This window comes from Panulirus ornatus, chromosome 66 (assembly GCF_036320965.1).
Source record: "Panulirus ornatus isolate Po-2019 chromosome 66, ASM3632096v1, whole genome shotgun sequence".
Lineage (NCBI taxonomy): Eukaryota > Metazoa > Arthropoda > Malacostraca > Decapoda > Palinuridae > Panulirus > Panulirus ornatus.
This window is the reverse complement of record NC_092289.1, coordinates 9,172,970-9,192,848: the sequence shown is the minus strand read 5'-3', so window position 1 is coordinate 9,192,848 and position 19,879 is coordinate 9,172,970. Positions and strand designations below refer to the sequence as shown.

Below are 19,879 nucleotides of genomic sequence, written 5' to 3'. Positions count from 1 at the left end.
TGGTCGAGGTGGTGTGCAGAGTGAGAGGGTTAGGGAAAATGATTTGGTAAACAGAGAAGAGGTAGTAAAAGCTTTGCGTAAGATGAAAGTCAGCAAGGCAGCAGGTTTGGATGGTATTGCAGTGGACTTTATTAAAAAAGGGGTGACTGTATGGTTGACTGGTTGGTAAGGTTATTTAATGTATGTATGATTCATGGTGAGGTGCCTGAGGATTGGCGGAATGCTTGCATAGTGCCATTGTACAGAGGCAAAGGGGATAAGAGTGAGTGCTCAAATTACAGAGGTATAAGTTTGTTGAGTATTCCTGGTAAATTATATGGGAGGGTATTGATTGAGAGGGTGAAGGCATGTACAGAGCATCAGATTGGGGAAGAGCAGTGTGGTTTCAGAAGTGGTAGAGGATGTGTGGATCAAGTGTTTGCTTTGAAGAATGTATGTGAGAAAGCAAATGGATTTGTATGTAGCATTTATGGATCTGGAGAAGGCATATGATAGAGTTGATAGAGATGCTCTGTGGAAGGTATTAAGAATATATGGTGTATGAGGGAAGTTGTTAGAAGCAGTGAAAAGTTTTTATCGAGGATGTAAGGCATGTGTACGTATAGCAAGAGAGGAAAGTGATTGGTTCTCAGTGAATGTAGGTTTGCGGCAGGGATGTGTGATGTCTCCATGGTTGTTTAATTTGTTTGTGGATGGGGTTGTTAGGGAGGTGAATGCAAGAGTTTTGGAAAGAGGGGCAAGTATGCAGTCTGTTGTGGATGAGAGAGCTTGGGAAGTGAGTCAGTTGTTGTTCGCTGATGATACAGTGCTGGTGGCTGATTCATGTGAGAAACTGCAGAAGCTGGTGACTGAGTTTGGTAAAGTGTGTGAAAGAAGAAAGTTGAGAGTAAATGTGAATAAGAGCAAGGTTATTAGGTACAGTAGGGTTGAGGGTCAAGTCAATTGGGAGGTAAGTTTGAATGGAGAGAAACTGGAGGAAGTAAAGTGTTTTAGATATCTGGGAGTGGATCTGGCAGCGGATGGAACCATGGAAGCGGAAGTGAATCATAGGGTGGGGGAGGGGGCGAAAATTCTGGGAGCCTTGAAGAATGTTTGGAAGTCGAGAACATTATCTCGGAAAGCAAAAATGGGTATGTTTGAAGGAATAGTGGTTCCAACAATGTTGTATGGTTGCGAGGCGTGGGCTATGGATAGAGTTGTGCGCAGGAGGGTGGATGTGCTGGAAATGAGAAGTTTGAGGACAATATATGGTGTGAGGTGGTTTGATCGAGTAAGTAATGTAAGGGTAAGAGAGATGTATGGAAATAAAAAGAGTGTGGTTAAGAGAGCAGAAGAGGGTGTTTTGAAATGGTTTGGTCACGTGGAGAGAATGAGTGAGGAAAGGTTGACCAAGAGGATATATGTGTCAGAGGTGGAGGGAACGAGAAGTGGGAGACCAAATTTTAGGTGGAAAGATGGAGTGAAAAAGATTTTGAGTGATCAGGGCCTGAACATGCAGGAGGGTGTAAGGCGTGCAAGGAATAGAATGAATTGGAACGATGTGGTATACCGGGGTCGATGTGCTGTCAGTGGATTGAACCAGGGCATGTGAAGCGTCTGGGGTACACCATGGAAAGTTCTGTGGGGCCTGGATGTGGAAAGGGAGCTGTGGTTTCTGTGTATTATTACATGACAGCTAGAGACTGAGTGTGAACGAATGGGGCCTTTGTTGTCTTTTCCTAGCGCTACCTCGCACACATGAGGGGGGAGGGGGTTGTTATTCCATGTGTGGCGAGGTGGCGATGGGAATAAATAAAAGGCAGACAGTATGAATTATGTACATGTGTATATATGTATATGTCTGTGTGTGTATATATATGTGTACATTGAGATGTATACGTATGTATATTTGCGTGTGTGGACGTGTATGTATATACATATGTATGTGGTTGGGTTGGGCCATTCTTTCGTCTGTTTCCTTGTGCTACCTCGCTAATGCCGGAGACAGCAACAAAGGAAAATATGATAGAAATATTTCAATTAAGGCCCAGTCTTTTGTTGGTGTCAGAAAAAGAAATATTTCAATTAAGGCCCAGTCTTTTGTTGGTGTCATTTATATAGTGTTTTTATAACAGTAAAGCTTTAAAAGTCTAAAATTACCAGTTGCACCACTCAAACTTAGTGTTGTAAGATTGGGAGGGTGCTGGCAACACTTCCTCCACTTTTATTAGGAATCCTTTTCCTGACTCATGTTTGTCAAATTTTCAATTGAGTTAATATGCATAAAGTCATTCTCTACTCGATCTGAAGACAGATTATCATCATCATTAGATAATTCAGGATCATCTTGTTCCACTAAGGTAGCTAAAAGCTGCTTAAATACCTTCCTAGAAAACTCATGTAAAGATAATTCAGGATCATCTTGTTCCTCCAAAGGTCACTAAAAGCTGCTTAAATTCCTTCCTAGAAAACTCATGTAAATTTGCTAACATTGTTATGTTTGCAGGATGATAGACTTTAGGAGGAAATTATCATGAACTGCTATCTCAGCCACCACCCAATCCTTGAAATTTAGGCATGAAACTCTTTGCAATGATATCAATCTGGAGGTGTTGCTCAGCCTGTGTAAATATCCATCTTGAGGTGTTAAGGATTAAAAGGTAGAAAAAGATTATGTTGTAAAAGAAAAAGATTGTGCAGTAGAAAAGGAGAGGTTGAGAGATTAGGGCCCATGAGTTTAAAAGTCTCTTTGCTCAAAATGATTGTCCAGTAGGTACTCACACTCAGATGTCCAACCTCCTGTATTTGCCATCTAATTCTCCCTCACTCTCCCTGAGGTCACACTGCTGTACATGGCAAAACTGTTTCCATAGTTATGGAGGTGAGTTAAATATTGCCTTTGAGGACATCTAAAATGTTCACTACAGCTTTCCCCCATATGATTGTGAGAAGTGTAGTGAAATCTGTTTTGGAGAGGTACGTATTATGGTATTAAGTATGCATCAGCCTTTTCCCTTGCATTATCTGGCCTTACTATTTGGTCTTTAGGTCAACAGGCTCCCCTTCCCTCATGTCGCACCAGTATAGTAACAGATATTTAAAGCAATGGTCAACAACTCTGCTTCCAAAAGATGGTGTCGGTATAAGGTTTGCTGTTTGATTTATTTGATATTGTAGAGCAATCTGTAACAAAAAGATGTGTGTAGAAAAAGTGTGATACAAAGTCATAAGTGTTGGAAAGCCTGTTCAAACAGACTTCATTGCATCAAACACCAGTGAACCTTCTTGACCTCATCATACTATGTTTGGGATCCTCTGGAAAGTCATGAGGAAGTTCAGTACATGACAAGTTTAGTCCTGTAAAGTAAGGACCCACTGGACTGAGTTTGGGATGTAACTAAAGAGTCCATTGGTTTCCAACCTTGGTCTTGGACACCGGCACCAGGAAAATATAGGCAGCCTCTTGTGCATCACCTAAAGCACTTTGTTTTACTGCTGTAACCTACAATATGATTTGCACATGCACTTGTAGTTGTACATTGGTTTGATGGTACAATATTTATTTTTGTGCCTTTACACCTACAAAGATAATTTGAATAAGAATTTCAAGACAGGTTTAATGGTACAGTATTTATTTTTTGTGCATTTATGCCTACAATGATAATTTAGATAGAAATTTCAGGACAAAACAAAACTTAGCCACTGCCTGCCAGTCCGAGATAAGTGCACTTTTGATCAACATTCACTCAGACTAATGTAACTGCAGTATTTTATATATTACAAAGGGCTGTCTTTTTGTATAATATAGTAATTCGAAAATAAGAATGTAAGTTGTATTGTTTGTGCTAAGAAGTTCTGGATATACCTCAGCTTTGATGAAAAGCTGAAAACAGTTGAGCATCATGGTTGTGGGAAGAGTTGCTTGTTCGTCATGCATGCCCCATTTCTGGCCAGGTGATTTGTGTGACTCCAGGTGATCTTGGAGCTAATTTCCTTTATTCAGAGTAATCTTTGCTACTCGATTAACAGCTTATCCTGGGGGAAGGGACCTCTTGACCACAATATTATTGTTGGGCCAATGTAAATTTAGTGTACATATTAATATTTGAATTCCTTGTGTCCATTAGAAAAAATGTGGGTTGTAACAGAATTTGTCTTATATCAGAATGCCTCCTCCACCATTTAGAATGTTAGAACAGGGTTTTACTGTATTGTGAATATTTAGATGCAAGCTTTCGTATATACCTCAACAAACATGCTTCATAATGGAAATGATGGTATAAGATTTGGTGTGTATGATATTATAAGCAGTCATTTACAAATGAATGCATGTAAAATACATTAACGAACCAGAAAAATCATCACAAATTTAGAAGCATCATAAACCTTTTTTGCACTTATGATTATAAACATCTCAGCAAACTCTTTGTAATGATGATAGTGTGATATTAACTATGTGGCATTAGAGCAGTCATCTGTGGATAAAAGCATGTGATATTTTTTTTCAAACATTTAAGTGAAGCTGAAGGATGTCTCTTCCATACCTGAGGGGTACCAGGAGGGTTCAGTTCTTTGAGCATAAAGGTATTAAGATGTTCATGGGACTGTGTCTTCAGTTGTTGAATAGTTTTCTACTCTCAACTCCTGCATTTCTCTCTGTATCAGGTGCTACATTTTTATTCTCAGAGCTGGATGGTTCATGGGAATCTTAGAGCATATATTTCGGGCTACATATTAAGAGATGAAGAGCCATGAGTAACATCAGAAATTTGGCGAAGACTCCAGCCAATCAGCCAATTAGCCTATCAGTTGAGAATAACTCTTTTACAAAGAAATTACATAGTTTGAAAAGAGTCTGGGATTCATTTGGAGATAAATGCAAGAATGGAAGTAGAAGCAAGAGAACAGGAGTGTCAAGTGACAGCTGTTGGGTAAACTAAATGATTGAAACAAGGAAATGGTAACCTTGAATAGATTCTGAAGAGTTTAAGAATGTGAGACATATTACCAAAGTGGTTCGCGGTGTTTCCTAAAATGCATCAGTGGGAGACTGAACAATCACCCACCTCACTTTACCTTTTCTCCTGCTTAAAGACAATGGGAAGTTGAGGTCAGCAAAACACTATCTTCCGATAGAAATGGTAGAATATATGAACTGCCACCAGTACCTTTTCATTGTTATGTTTCCTAATTTTCATTTTGTCATTTTCAAGCAACTTAGTGTTCATTTGTAACTAATGTTATTCTCTTTCTTAAACTTTGAACTCTGAAATCACTGTTTACAGCTCTTCAGATGATTGCTACATTAGAATTGTATAATTGGTCTACAACAGCTGGCTGCCTTTACCCTTTGTAACCATTTACATATGTAAGATTTTCAAGTGCACTCACATGTTATCTATGCGATCCTTCAGGGTATGTTTGGAAAGATAAGTCTGAGGATGGCGTACGGCGAATCTTGGAAGATGGAGTGGTTCCCCTTGACCGCCTTTTGGTGGAGACAGATTCTCCATTCATGTATCCCAACACCCGAGCCTCCAAACTACCCCCATACATTAAAGAGGCCCTCACGGAAAGGTAAAGTATAGTTTTTGAGAGTTGAAGAATGTATGAATTTGAATTAATAAGACATGCCTCTGTCATGTATATATTTCTATGTAGGTATATGCTAGCACTGTGATATACATCCAAAATTAATTGAATACCCATGAATGCATTTAGGACACGTCTCTTTATATCCATTGCAAGAGTATTTGGAGATTTCTAGACTTTCCATTTTCGTGATGTCCATTTTTTGCCTCCAAGTCGTAGCACCATCAGCCACCCATTGAATATACTCATGTTACTTACCGGTTTCTTTTGTTGGTTTTCTGCACTTAATCATGAAATCAAAACACCAGCTTATTAACCACTCTCTCTTTACCATTGGACACAGTGTAATTGAATGGCTGTTAAGATCCCATAAGATTGAGTAATCCCCACATTTACCCTCTGTCCATCGAGCATAAGCAGAATTTAACGTGAATCTAATGGTACTGCTACACACTGACTTAGCTAACTATAAAACTTATCCCTCAGCTAACTATAAAACTTATTCCTCAACTAGCTATAAAACTTATCCCTCCAAGCCAACATGTCCCTCAGTATATACAACATAAACAGGCTGTTTAATTGCACAAATTCATTCAACGTAATAACATTTTTACATGGAAAAGGTTGATATTACATGTTTTTCTTATTACAAAGAAGCTGTTCCTGATTCATCATTTCTCTTGCATACTAGATCTTTTACAGGAGATTGAGATCACTCAAAAAAAAGCCTTGAGATTCAGGGGCTGTCAAGCATCACAAGCATCTTAAGTGTTGCAGACATAATGAGGTCAACCACTTTTTATGTACTGTTGTCCCTTGTGTATATCAGATTTACAAAAACTGAATTTACACTTATACAATTTACCTTTTGATTCCCAAAATTAATTTTTATTGAGCTAGGATTTGCCCTTATGTGGTTGTGATCACTTAACATACATTTGAAGTAATAACCATTAGTTTTAAGCTTGTGCAAGCATATCTGTCTGTCTGTATATCTATCATCATCATTCCCAGCTCATTTAGTGGGACCAGATACACATAGCTTGTCATGTTACTAATGATGATGGAATAATGTATAAAATAGGTAGGTTAGAAAGACCTGTACCTTTTGCTATTGTTGTTAAACTTCAACCCTTACCTCTTTACTTTGTAAAAGATTGGAATTTAAGGATCGTATAAGGGAAAACAGACATATATTATTGGAGTTGTGAAAACTAAGCTTATGAAACAGATAGGTCTCACCGTTTCTGTCCAGGAGGGTACATGATAGTAGGGAGAGAAAGAGAAGACAAAGGAAGAGGTGTAGGTCACTTAGGAAGAGATAATCTTAAGTTTTAGTAAGCAGTAGAAGATGGCCCATTCACACAATACATAATGGGAAGGATAACTGTAGGAAGGAAGTGCATGGTTGTGTTGATGATATATAATTCTCCAAAGAATTTTTATGATACAAAACTAATATACAAAGAAACAATGAAGAAACAATTAGGATCGTGCATGAAGCAATAAATCATGCACTTCTCAGAAAAATGAAAGAATTGATAATGTAAGATTCAAGTTATAAGGAGATAGACTGATGGGATTTGGATTTTTATGGTGACAGAGAATCATGGAGACACTTCATAGAATGCGTACAGGAAAGTTTCCTATACCCATGTCATTGAGTATACTAGGATGAGAGGGACTGATTCACCCTCATTACTAGATTTTATCTTCGCACAGACTAATATTGGTACTAAAAATATCATATATGATATCCCACTTGGAAAATGCAATCATGTAATGTTTAAGTGGTAAACAAGTAAGTTAACAGAGCCAAGATTAGACAGGACTTGCGGAAGAGATAAATTGGGAAAACTACACAAAACTTAAGTTTATGTGGTAACATAGATTTGGTATTGTAGTGAGAAGTTCTGTGAAATTTACAGTGGAGCAAGAACATGTGTATCTATATCCTGTGACATGGGGAAATAAAGTGGAAGAGTACTGGAAGGAGAGAAATGGAGGAAGAATGCATGGGATGGTATATGCAAGGGAGGCATTAAGGACGGGTAAGTGGAGACTTTTCCAATGGCCACCGCTCAGATGGGAATTACATGGGGTTATGAACAGTATTATATAGCCAGTGTTGCTTTATTGTGAATGACCCAAATCGGAGTTCCTTGTGTCACACTCACTTGAATTTGTCATTTTTAGGGATAAGGGAGAAAGAATACTACCCTCACATCTACATGTCACAGAACATGACTGTTAGGGGCAGGGGGATGGAATTCCTCTACCCCTTTGTTAACTTTCTAATAGCTGGAACAAAAGAACAAAAGAAGGAAAAAAGCAAGTTTTTTTTGTGAAGTCTCACCTCTTCAAAATATCTTCATAGGCAGGAAAGGCAAGCATGTATAGTTGTATATTTCCTCTTAAAAGAAAATAGTAACTTCAGTGCATGTAATATTTGAGGAACATACTTATGAAAATTGGTTTTCATTTTTTCACAAGATTGTTCCTCACTATTTTGAAATAAACTCAGAAGAATTTTGTGGTTTGAATTAGAAATAGGAATAGATAAGAGGCATTTGGACAATTTTTGCAGGGAAAAAATGCAAATGAGTGGGATGTGTATAAAAGAAAGAGGCAGGAGGTCAAGAGAAAGGTGCAAGAGGTGAAAAAGAGGGCAAATGAGAGTTGGGATGAGAGAGTATCATTAAATTATAGGGAGAATAAAAAGATGTTTTGGAAGGAGGTAAATAAAGTGCGTAAGACAAGGGAGCAAATGGGAACTTCAGTGAAGCGGGCTAATGGGGAGGTGATAACAAGTAGTGGTGATGTGAGAAGGAGATGGAGTGAGTATTTTGAAGGTTTGTTGAATGTGTTTGAGGATAGAGTGGCAGGTATAGGGTGTTTTGGTCGAGGTGGTGTGCAAAGTGAGAGGGTTAGGAAAAATGATTTGGTAAACGGAGAAGAGGTAGTAAAAGCTTTGCGTAAGATGAAAGCCAGCAAGGCAGCATGTTTGCATGGTATTGCAGTGGAATTTATTAAAAAAAGAGAGTGACTGTATTGTTGACTGGTTGGTAAGGGTATTTAATGTATGTATGATTCATGGTGAGGTGCCTGATGATTGGCAGAAGCTTGCATAGTGCCATTGTACAAAGGCAAAGGGGATAAGAGTGACTGCTCAAATTACAGAGGTATAAGTTTGTTGAGTATTCCTGGTAAATTATATGGGAGGGTATTGATTGAGAGGGTGAAGGCATGTACAGAGCATCAGAATGGGGAAGAGCAGTGTGGTTTCAGAAGTGGTAGAGGATGTGTGGATCAGGTGTTTGCTTTGAAGAATGTATGTGAGAAATACTTAGAAAAGCAAATGGATTTGTATGTAGCATTTATGGATCTGGAGAAGACATATGACAGAGTTGATAGAGATGCTCTGTGGAAGGTATTAAGAATATATGGTGTGGGAGGCAAGTTGTTAGAAGCAGTGAAAAGTTTTTATCGAGGATGTAAGGCATGTGTACGTGTAGGAAGAGAAGAAAGTGATTGGTTCTCAGTGAATGTAGGTTTGCGGCAGGGGTGTGTGATGTCTCCATGGTTGTCTAGTTTGTTTATGGATGGGGTTGTTAGGGAGGTGAATACAAGACTTTTGGAAAGAGGGGCAAGTATGCAGTCTGTTGTGGATGAGAGACCTTGGGAAGTGAGTCAGATGTTGTTCGCTGATGATACTGTGCTGGTGGCTGATTCATGTGAGAAACTGCAGAAGCTGGTGACTGAGTTTGGTAAAGTGTGTGAAAGAAGAAAGTTAAAAGTAAATGTGAATAAGAGCAAGGTTATTAGGTACAGTAGGGTTGAGGTTCAAGTCAATTGGGAAGTAAGTTTGAATGGAGAAAAACTGGAGGAAGTAAAGTGTTTTAGATATCTGGGAGTGGATCTGGCAGCAGATGGAACCATGGAAGCGGAAGTGAATCATAGGGTGGGGGAGGGGGCAAAAATTCTGGGAGCCTTGAAGAATGTTTGGAAGTCGAGAACATTATCTCGGAAAGCAAAAATGGGTATGTTTGAAGGAATAGTGGTTCCAACAATGTTGTATGGTTGCGAGGCATGGGCTATGGATAGAGTTGTGCGCAGGAGGGTGGATGTGCTGGAAATGAGATGTTTGAGGACAATATGTGGGTGAGGTGGTTTGATCGAGTAAGTAAGTAATAATAGGGTAAGAGAGATATGTGGTAATAAAAAGAGTGTGGTTGAGAGAGCAGAAGAGGGTGTTTTGAAATGGTTTCGTCACATAGAGAGAATGAGTGAGGATATATGTGTCAGAGGTGGAGGGAACAAGGAGAAGTGGGGGGCCAAATTGGAGCTGGAAAGATGGATTGTAAAAGATTTTGAGTGATTGGGGCCTGAATGTGCAGGAGGATGAAAGGCGTGCAAGGAATAGAGTGAATTGGAATGATGTGGTATACCGGGGTTGACGTGCTGTCAATGGATTGAACCAGGGCATGTGAAGTGTCTGGGGTAAACCATAGAAAGTTCTGTGGGGCCTGGATTTCGAAAGGGAGCTGTGGTTTCTGTGCATTATTACATGACAGCTGGAGACTGAGTGTGAATGATGGGACCTTTGTTGTCTTTTCCTAGCGCTACCCCACACACATGAGCGGGGAGGGGGATGGTATTCCAAGTGTGGCGAGGTGGCGATGGGAATGAATAAAGGCAGACAGTGTGAATTGTGTGCATGGGTATATATGTATTTGTCTGTGTGTGCATATATATGTGTACATTGAGATGTATAGGTATGTATATTTGCGTGTGTGGACGTGTGTGTATATACATGTGTATGGGGGTGGGTTGGGCCATTTCTTTCGTCTGTTTCCTTGCGCTACCTCGCAAATGCGGGAGACAGCGACAAAGCAAAATAGATAGATGAATAAATATATATATATATATTATTATATTATTATTATTATACTTTGTCGCTGTCTCCCGCGTTTGCGAGGTAGCGCAAGGAAACAGACGAAAGAAATGGCCCAACCCCCCCCATACACATGTATATACATACGTCCACACACGCAAATATACACACCTACACAGCTTTCCATGGTTTACCCCAGACGCTTCACATGCCTTGATTCAATGCACTGACAGCACGTCAACCACGGTATACCACATCGCTCCAATTTACTCTATTCCTTGCCCTCCTTTCACCCTCCTGCATGTTCAGGCCCCGATCACACAAAATCTTTTTCACTCCATCTTTCCACCTCCAATTTGGTCTCCCTCTTCTCCTCGTTCCCTCCACCTCCGACACATATATCCTCTTGGTCAATCTTTCCTCACTCATTCTCTCCATGTGCCCAAACCACTTCAAAACACCCTCTTCTGCTCTCTCAACCACGCTCCTTTTATTTCCACACATCTCTCTCACCCTTACGTTACTCACTCGATCAAACCACCTCACACCACACATTGTCCTCAAACATCTCATTTCCAGCACATCCATCCTCCTGCGCACAACTCTATCCATAGCCCACGCCTCGCAACCATACAACATTGTTGGAACCACTATTCCTTCAAACATACCCATTTTTGCTTTCCGAGATAATGTTCTCGACTTCCACACATTCTTCAAGGCCCCCAGAATTCTCGCCCCCCTCCCCCACCCTATGATCCACTTCCGCTTCCATGGTTCCATCCGCTGCCAGATCCACTCCCAGATATCTAAAACACTTCACTTCCTCCAGTTTTTCTCCATTCAAACTCACCTCCCAATTGACTTGACCCTCAACCTTACAATACCTAATAACCTTGCTCTTTTTCACATTTACTCTTAACTTTCTTCTTCCACACACTTTACCAAACTCAGTCACCAGCTTCTGCAGTTTCTCACATGAATCAGCCACCAGCGCTGTATCATCAGCGAACAACAACTGACTCACTTCCCAAGCTCTCTCATCCCCAACAGACTTCATACTTGCCCCTCTTTCCAAAACTCTTGCATTTACCTCCCTAACAACCCCATCCATAAACAAATTAAACAACCATGGAGACATCACACACCCCTGCCGCAAACCTACATTCACTGAGAACCAATCACTTTCCTCTCTTCCTACACGTACACATGCCTTACATCCTCGATAAAAACTTTTCACTGCTTCTAACAACTTTCCTCCCACACCATATATTCTTAATACCTTCCACAGAGCATCTCTATCAACTCTATCATATGCCTTCTCCAGATCCATAAATGCCACATACAAATCCATTTGCTTTTGTAAGTATTTCTCACATACATTCTTCAAAGCAAACACCTGATCCACACATCCTCTACCACTTCTGAAACCACACTGCTCTTCCCCAATCTGATGCTCTGTACATGCCTTCACCCTCTCAATCAATACCCTCCCATATAATTTACCAGGAATACTCAACAAACTTATACCTCTGTGATTTGAGCACTCACTCTTATCCCCTTTGCCTTTGTACAATGGCACTATGCACGCATTCCGCCAATCCTCAGGCACCTCATCATGAGTCATACATACATTGAATAACCTTACCAACCAGTCAGCAATACAGTCACCCCCTTTTTTAATAGATTCCACTGCAATACCATCCAAACCTGCTGCCTTGCTGGCTTTCATCTTCTGCAAAGCTTTTACTACCTCTTCTCTGTTTACCAAATCATTTTCCCTAACCCTCTCACTTTGCACACCACCTCGACCAAAACACCCTATATCTGCCACTCTATCATCAAAGACATTCAGCAAACCTTCAAAATACTCACTCCATCTCCTTCTCACATCACCACTACTTGTTATCACCTCCCCATTAGCGCCCTTCACTGAAGTTCCCATTTGCTCCCTTGTCTTACGCACTTTATTTACCTCCTTCCAGAACATCTTTTTAATCTCCTTAAAATTTAATGATACTCTCTCACCCCAACTCTCATTTGCCCTCTTTTTCACCTCTTGCACCTTTCTCTTGACCTCCTGTCTCTTTCTTTTATACATCTCCCACTCAATTGCATCTTTTCCCTGCAAAAATCGTCCAAATGCCTCTCTCTTCTCTTTCACTAATAATCTTACTACTTCATCCCACCACTCACTACACTTTCTAATCAACCCACCTCCCACGCTTCTCATGCCACAAGCATCTTTTGCGCAATCCATCACTGATTCCTTAAATACATCCATTCCTCCCCCACTCCCCTTACTTCCATTGTTCTCACCTTTCTCCATTCTGTACTCAGTCTCTCCTGGTACTTCCTCACACAAGTCTCCTTCCCAAGCTCACTTACTCTCACCACCCTCTTCACCCCAACATTCACTCTTCTTTTCTGAAAACCCATACAAATCTTCACCTTAGCCTCCACAAGATAATGATCAGACATCCCTCCAGTTGCACCTCTCAGCACATTAACATCCAAAAGTCTTTCTTTCGCGCGCCTGTCAATTAACGCGTAATCCAATAACGCTCTCTGGCCATCTTTCCTACTTACATACGTATACTTATTTATATCTCGCTTTTTAAACCAGGTATTCCCAATCACCAGTCCTTTTTCAGCACATAAATCTACAAGCTCTTCACCATTTCCATTTACAACACTGAACACCCCATGTATACCAATTATTCCCTCAACTGCCACATTACTCACCTTTGCCTTTAATGTTTTATGTTAAAGATTAATATGTTGTCATTTCTTGAAGCAGGAGGGTACTTTAAAGTTTTAGTTGCAGTTTTGTATTAAAGGGAATGAAAGATGTGTTGGCATTTGTTTCTAGATGGATTTTGTTTAGGTTTTTCATAACTTTCCTGTTTATGGGTAAGGTTGAATTGTTGCTGGTTTTTGAGTTTTGTCTCATGAGTATGTTTGTGTGCTTTGTGGAAGAAAGGATTTCATCGAAATGGGTAAGGAGTGCTTCATGAGAGAGACTGGATTGGTGCATTGAGTGGATTTTCTTTAATGCATTCAAGACTTGATTGCTGTGGGTCTTATGATTCACTATGTTGAGGAGTAAGGGCCAGTTTTCATTTTGTCAGTGATTAGGTTATTGATGGTGTTATTTAGAGTTTGGATTTTTCTGGTTTATTCTCTGATTTTTATTGATGGTCTGGGGTTGTTTCTGAGCTGGTTTCTTTGCTTTAGTAGGTGTGTAACTTGTGCAGAAAAATTTGCCTTTATTTTTCTTTCTGTGCCCTTGTGGTATGTGCTTTTTCATGGCTTGGTGGAAGATGTTGATAAAGTGTGTGATCTAGGGATGAGAAATCATCTGTACTGAAGTTTTGGAGCTTTTTGTGAAGGCTGGTCTGTTTACTTTTTTTAACTTGTTTGAAATGTATTTGATAATTGTGTTGATTGAATGCACTAGATGGATTGTCATCAGGATGCGCAATTAGTTATGACATAGTTCGTGTAGTGTGTTCCAGTTGGTCCTCGTGTGTAGTGCTGATAAGCAGAATGTGACATCTAGCGAGTTCAGGTGCTGGAGCCTGTGGTTTGGGGGTCCGGTTGGCTGGTTGCGTAGGTTGAGGATATTGAGATGTTGCAATAGGTTTAGTAGTAGTCTGCCTTGGGGGATCATTGATGTGAGTGTTGATCCAAGTGGAATGGTAGGTACTGAAATCTCCAGAGATAGATGTTGTACATGCAGATGAAAGTCTGCACTTGGGAAGTGTACTGGGTGAGGGGGCATGTGGAGAGGAGATTTGTGTAGGTATTGATAATGTTGTGCTTGGTACTGTAAAGGTTTGTTTTTGTGGATTGTATTTTTAGGGTATTGCCATTGTTTGTGTGGTTGTTGTAGTGTCATTAGTGTTGAAAGGTATGATTTGGTAGACAAGTGTCTTTGTCCTTGCTTTGTGTCATTTTTTTACAACTGCGTAGTTGTAGAAAGGTGGCTCCTCTGAGTTGGTTTAGTATTTTATTGTTTTTTCTTATGCCATTGACAAGTTTCAATATTTTCACTCTGTCACTAAGGTTCTCATGTAGAATGTTATGATTGTGAAGAGTTAGAGAGTGCATTCTATGATGTTTTTTTGAGTGTTTTTGCTGGAGTTGAGAGGTTTTTGGAGTTGCTATCTGAGTGGTTGCTGAATTTTCGGTGTTCCTAGTGGTCTTTAGGTCTCTAATGGATGAGAGTAATGTGCATTTGAGGTGATACAATTGAGTGCAGTTTGAGCATCTGACGAAGTAATGCTTTTTGGTGATAAGTATTTCGCACTACAGGCAGAGATATACTGGTGGTCAAGGGTTAGTGTTAATGTCACTGTCTTGCAGTATCTGTTTAAGAAACATTTTCCTTACCCAGGGGAATGTTTCCACAAGATCTTGGTGGCTTTTGCAGCCCTGTAATCAACTAAACTAAGTAAAACACTTTTGTGATATTTGAGCCTAACCGACCTGACCCAACCTGACCTGACCCGACCCGACCCAACCCAACCCAACCCGACCCATCCCGACCTAACCCGACCTGACTCGACCTAACCTGACCCAACCCAACCCAACCCAACCTAACCCATCCCATCCCCATCTAAGTTGTTACAATTTATCCCACTTATTGCCTGATCCTCAAAGCCCTCCCCATTATGTGGGATATATTTTGTTGGGCTATGGGTTGGGAAGGAGTAATTCACATACTTGATGTTGAAGGTAGTCTCCCTTCAACAATTTTTCCTTTTTAGCATGAGATCAGTTGCTCTGTGGAGTTTATATAAAAAACTCCAGAAGCAAGCTGTTACAGGGAAAGTGCATTAATACCAGTTTTTATATCTGAGGTAATGGAAATGTTCTTAAAAATTTTGATGGGTTTTATTTTTGAAAGAAAGCATGTCAGCTTATTAGATTTAGATTCAACATATTCTAAACTGTGTTATGAAAGAAAAAACAATATTCCACCCTAGACTTTTAAACTGAAGGTACATGTTTTTGACAGATCTTTGACGTTTCTTCACCGATATTGCACCTTTCAACGTAACGAACCTTGTTCCCTCCCAGTAACTATTGAGATGATTGCAGCTTATATGAAGAAGAAGTCGGAACAGGTAGCTCTTCAAACAACTTTTAATGCTTTAAAAGTATTTGGTTTAAGCACATGAAAGAAAAAGTTGTAGCAAGTTTATACAAGTAATTTGTGCGACATGTAATGCAGAAATTGTAGACACATTCTGTACTTTAAAGTAGGCATGTTGTCTTTGAGTGTTTTACTTGTTGCGTAAAAAGTTGGATTATTTTTGTTTCCTGTATACGTTTAAATTTTATGAAAATTTTACACTATTTGTTACTCTCCACTATGTATGTTATTTAGAAAGAAAAACCATTCAGGTAAAGAAGAGATCACCATTTTTTTTTAATGAAATATTTTGTAGTACACCTGTAAACAGTTTCATGTGAGACTCCACTGTGTTTGGCAGCAAGAAATGCAAAGCCATTGCAGGTAGTTGCCAGCCAAGATAAATTTCCTTTGTCAAGCAACTCTCTCACAACAGCTGTTTGGTTCATTTGTTAAGATTATAACTTATGATCCGACCCTTGTGTCTGGGAAATTACTTCAGAATGCAAAGGACTTTCGGGTTGGTAGTTCATCCATCAGTGTCAAATATCAAACATGAAGTTACTGAAATGCTGTGCCATCTAATAATGATGATTAAGTTTAAGCGCTTTCACTGACACTGGTCAGGCACTCATGGTGAAAAACAGGATCAGTGGGTTATGTTTGTGCTTCTCTAGTGTCACACTAAGGGCTTAATAGATCTAGATTCTCATTGAATGCTGTTTGAATATCAATTTCTCTCAATCTCTAGACTGAACTTGCTTTGATAAAGTAATTCTTAATTTTATGAAATTTTTATTCCTTATTTAGTTTATGGGTTAGCTCAATATGAATTTATTCATAAATTTTCAAGGTATAATGTGTATGTCAACATTTTAAATGGAACGTATGAAGGCATAATTTTTTGTTTTCTTATTAAATGATAATTGTGATAATTAATGGTGCTCTTGTGTGGTGTAGTTATGATGCTGATAATGAAAGTGCCTCAGCCAAAATAATGGTTACAGTATTACTGAATTTTCATATATGATCAGTACTTGTAAATATGTCAGGAATTCTCAGTCAGCAACAGAACCATTAGCTTCAAACTGAAATGAGAAACTTGTTTCCTTTAAATTGCTTTGATTCTAGTGTGACAGCTGTGTTGATCTGTTTTCTCATTGTATTCTTTGTTATGAAAATCAATATCTAGTCCTTTTTATCCTAACTATTTTCAATCAATTATAGATTATCAGTTTCTTGGCATCATTACCCATACTCATTTTGTTGTCCTTATTCCACTGTTTTTCTTCACACAAGTCCTAAATATGAATCCGTATGGTGTGCAGTACAGATGTATTTAGATATTCCAAAGTGACAAAATTTATATCTCTGTGATTTAAGAGTGCTCAGATCATAAAAGCATAACCATGATATAATGATGGAAAGTTTTTTGTGCTGAGGTCTTGCTATATTATGAATATTTTTCCTGTTCATACTAGTGATATTGACAAAAATGCCTTCAGACATTGATGACAATATTAATCATGTATGCTGTACTACTAAGAGGAATGATGCAGTCTCGTAAAGGTTACAGTCACCAGTTGATTGATGCAGAATCGGTGTTGGAGGTGTGTTGTTTTGGAAAGAATTAGATAACATTTCTCCACTGTCCACTCACAAATGTACACATTGATATCGCAAAGCTTTATATAGGTCACAGACCTTTGTAATCAGAGTTTTATTATAAATTTTTCCTTTTCATATTTTGTTTCAAATGGTGGATTTCTAGATTCTTATCTAGATTCTTATACCTGATGTTATTATGTGGATGCCACTGTCTGACATCAAGTTTTACCGGCTGGTTTCTTAAAGTTGTGTGAATTTTGATATATGAGAAAGCATCTGTAGGTTTCTTGATATGCCTGTACATGTAAGCACTGTAAGTTTTGTATTGATTAGCTTGCTGACAAAGCTGAAAATGTTATAAACAGTTTAGGAAATTGACACTGTAAGTGAAGAGCAACTAATGTAACTCAAACCATCTGGTGTACAAATGCAGACTGATGCGAGTGGAAGTAGAAAATCTGCATACGAAGGCCCACTTTTTTATTCTTTTAAATCTTTTACCCAAATTTTTTTCACATCTTTATTTCAAGAAAATATCCTCCTCAACTGCAGCATATTTTATATGGACAAGGATTAAAATTTTCAATAAATACTGCAATCTGATGTTGAGTACTTGAACCTTTGTCTAATAGACATTAAGAAAATAGGATTAAAAGAATAGGATTTATTTTGCCTTTTTTCTATAAGATGTGTCATATTATGTATCAAGAATCAGACACCTGTTGGAGACTATTTCTCAACATCAAGCTATTGGTAGCTTAATTAGAAGTTAAGTACTTTTTGATGCTTTGAAATCTGACAAGATACTATTGAGGTGTAATTAGAATCATAAATCTGACAAGAGAACAAATGGGAACATCAGTGAAGGGGGCTAATGGGGAGGTAATAACAAGTAGTGGTGATGTGAGAAGGAGATGGAGTGAGTATTTTGAAGGTTTGTTGAATGTGTTTGAGTGGCAGATATAGGGTGTTTTGGTCGAGGTGGTGTGCGAAGTGAGAGGGTTAGGGAGAATGATTTGGTAAACAGAAAAGAGGTAGTGAAAGCTTTGCGAAAGATGAAAGCCAGCAAGGTGGCTGGTTTGGATAGTACTGCGGTGGAATTTATTAAAAAAGGGGGGCTGTGTTATTGACTGGTTGGTGAGGATATTCAATGTATGTATGGCTTATGGTGAAGTGCCTGAGGATTGGCAGAATGCATGCACAGTGCCATTGTACAAAGGCAAAGTGGATAAAGGTCAGTGTTCAAATTACAGAGGTATAAGTTTGTTGAGTATTCCTGGTGACTGAGTTTGGTAAAGTGTGTGAAAGAAGGAAGCTGAGAGTAAATGTGAATAAGAGCAAGGTTATTAGGTACAGTAGGGTTGAGGAACAAGTCAACTGGTAGGTAAGTTTGAATGGAGAAAAACTGGAGGAAGTGAAGTGTTTTAGATGTCTGGGAGTGGATTTGGCAGCGGATGGAACCATGGAAGCAGAAGTGAATCATAGGGTGGGGGAGGGGGCCAAAGTTCTGGGAGTGTTGAAGAATGTGTGGAAGTTGAGAACATTATCTCGGAAAGCAAAAATGGGTATGTTTGAAGGAATGGTGGTTCCAACAATATTATATGGTTGCGAGGCATGGGCTATAGATAGAGTTGTGTGGAGGAGGGTGGATGTGCTGGTAATGAGATGTTTGAGGACAATATGTGGTGTGAGGTGGTTTGATTGAGTAAGTAATAATAGGGTAAGAGAGATTTGTGGAAATAAAGAGAGCGTGGTTGAGAGAGCAGAAGAGGGTGATTTAAAGTGGTTTGGTCACATGGAGAGAATGAGTGAAGAAAGATTGACCAAGAGGATATATGTGTCAGAAGTGGATGGAACGAGAAGTGGGAGACTAAATTGGAGGTGGAAAGATGGATTGAAAAAGATTTTGAGTGATCGGGGCCTGAACATGCAGGAGGGTGAAAGGTGTGCAAGGAATTGAGTGAATTGGAACGATGTGGTATGCTGGGGTCGACGTGCTGTCAATTGATTGAACCAGGGCATATGAAGCATCTGGGGTAAACCATGGAAAGTTTTGTGGGGCCTGGATGTGGAAAGGGAGCTGTGGTTTCAGTGCATTATTACATGACAGCTAGAGACTGAGTGTGAATGAATATGGCCTTTGTTGTCTTTTGCTAGCACTACCTCGCACACATGTGGGGGGAGGGGGTTGTTATTTCATGTGTGGCGGGGTTGCGATGGGAATGAATAAAGGCAGACAGAATGAATTATGAACATGTGTATATATGTGTATATGTCTGTGTATATATATGTATATGTAGAGATGTATAGGTATGTATATTTGCGTGTATGGACGTGTATGTATATACATGTGTATGTGGGTGGGTTGGGCCATTCTTTCGTCTGTTTCCTTGTGCTACCTCGCTAACGCGGTAGACAGCGACAAAGTGGAATATAAATATATGAATATATATTGATTGAGAGGGTGAAGACTTGTATAGAGCATCAGATTGGGGATGAGCAGTGTGGTTTCAGAAGTGCTAGAGGATATTTGGATCAGGTGTTTGCTTTGAAGAATGTATGTGAGAAATACTTAAAAAAAAACCCAATGGATTTGTATGTATCAATTATGGATCTGGAGAAGGCATATGATAAGAGTTGATATAGATACCCTGTGGAAAGTATTAAGA

At 39.3% G+C, this 19,879-nt stretch overlaps 1 protein-coding gene across 5 annotated transcripts in view; it reads left to right on the top strand.

Moving 5' to 3' along the window:
• Window positions 1-17,813, top strand: part of LOC139746735 (3'-5' ssDNA/RNA exonuclease TatD) — a 111,467-nt gene extending 93,654 nt beyond the window's left edge. For 4 of the 5 annotated variants that reach the window (XM_071658220.1, XM_071658221.1, XM_071658224.1 and 1 more), the window contains 2 exons: window positions 5,394-5,556; window positions 15,486-17,813. In XM_071658220.1, the coding sequence (XP_071514321.1) occupies window positions 5,394-5,556; window positions 15,486-15,648 (326 nt within the window). In that variant the 3' untranslated portion in view covers window positions 15,649-17,813. Of the gene's footprint in view, window positions 1-5,393; window positions 5,557-7,767; window positions 7,904-15,485 lie in introns of those variants that run through there. The other variant, XM_071658222.1, reaches the window with a different exon arrangement.
• Window positions 17,814-19,879: the final 2,066 nt, after the last annotated feature.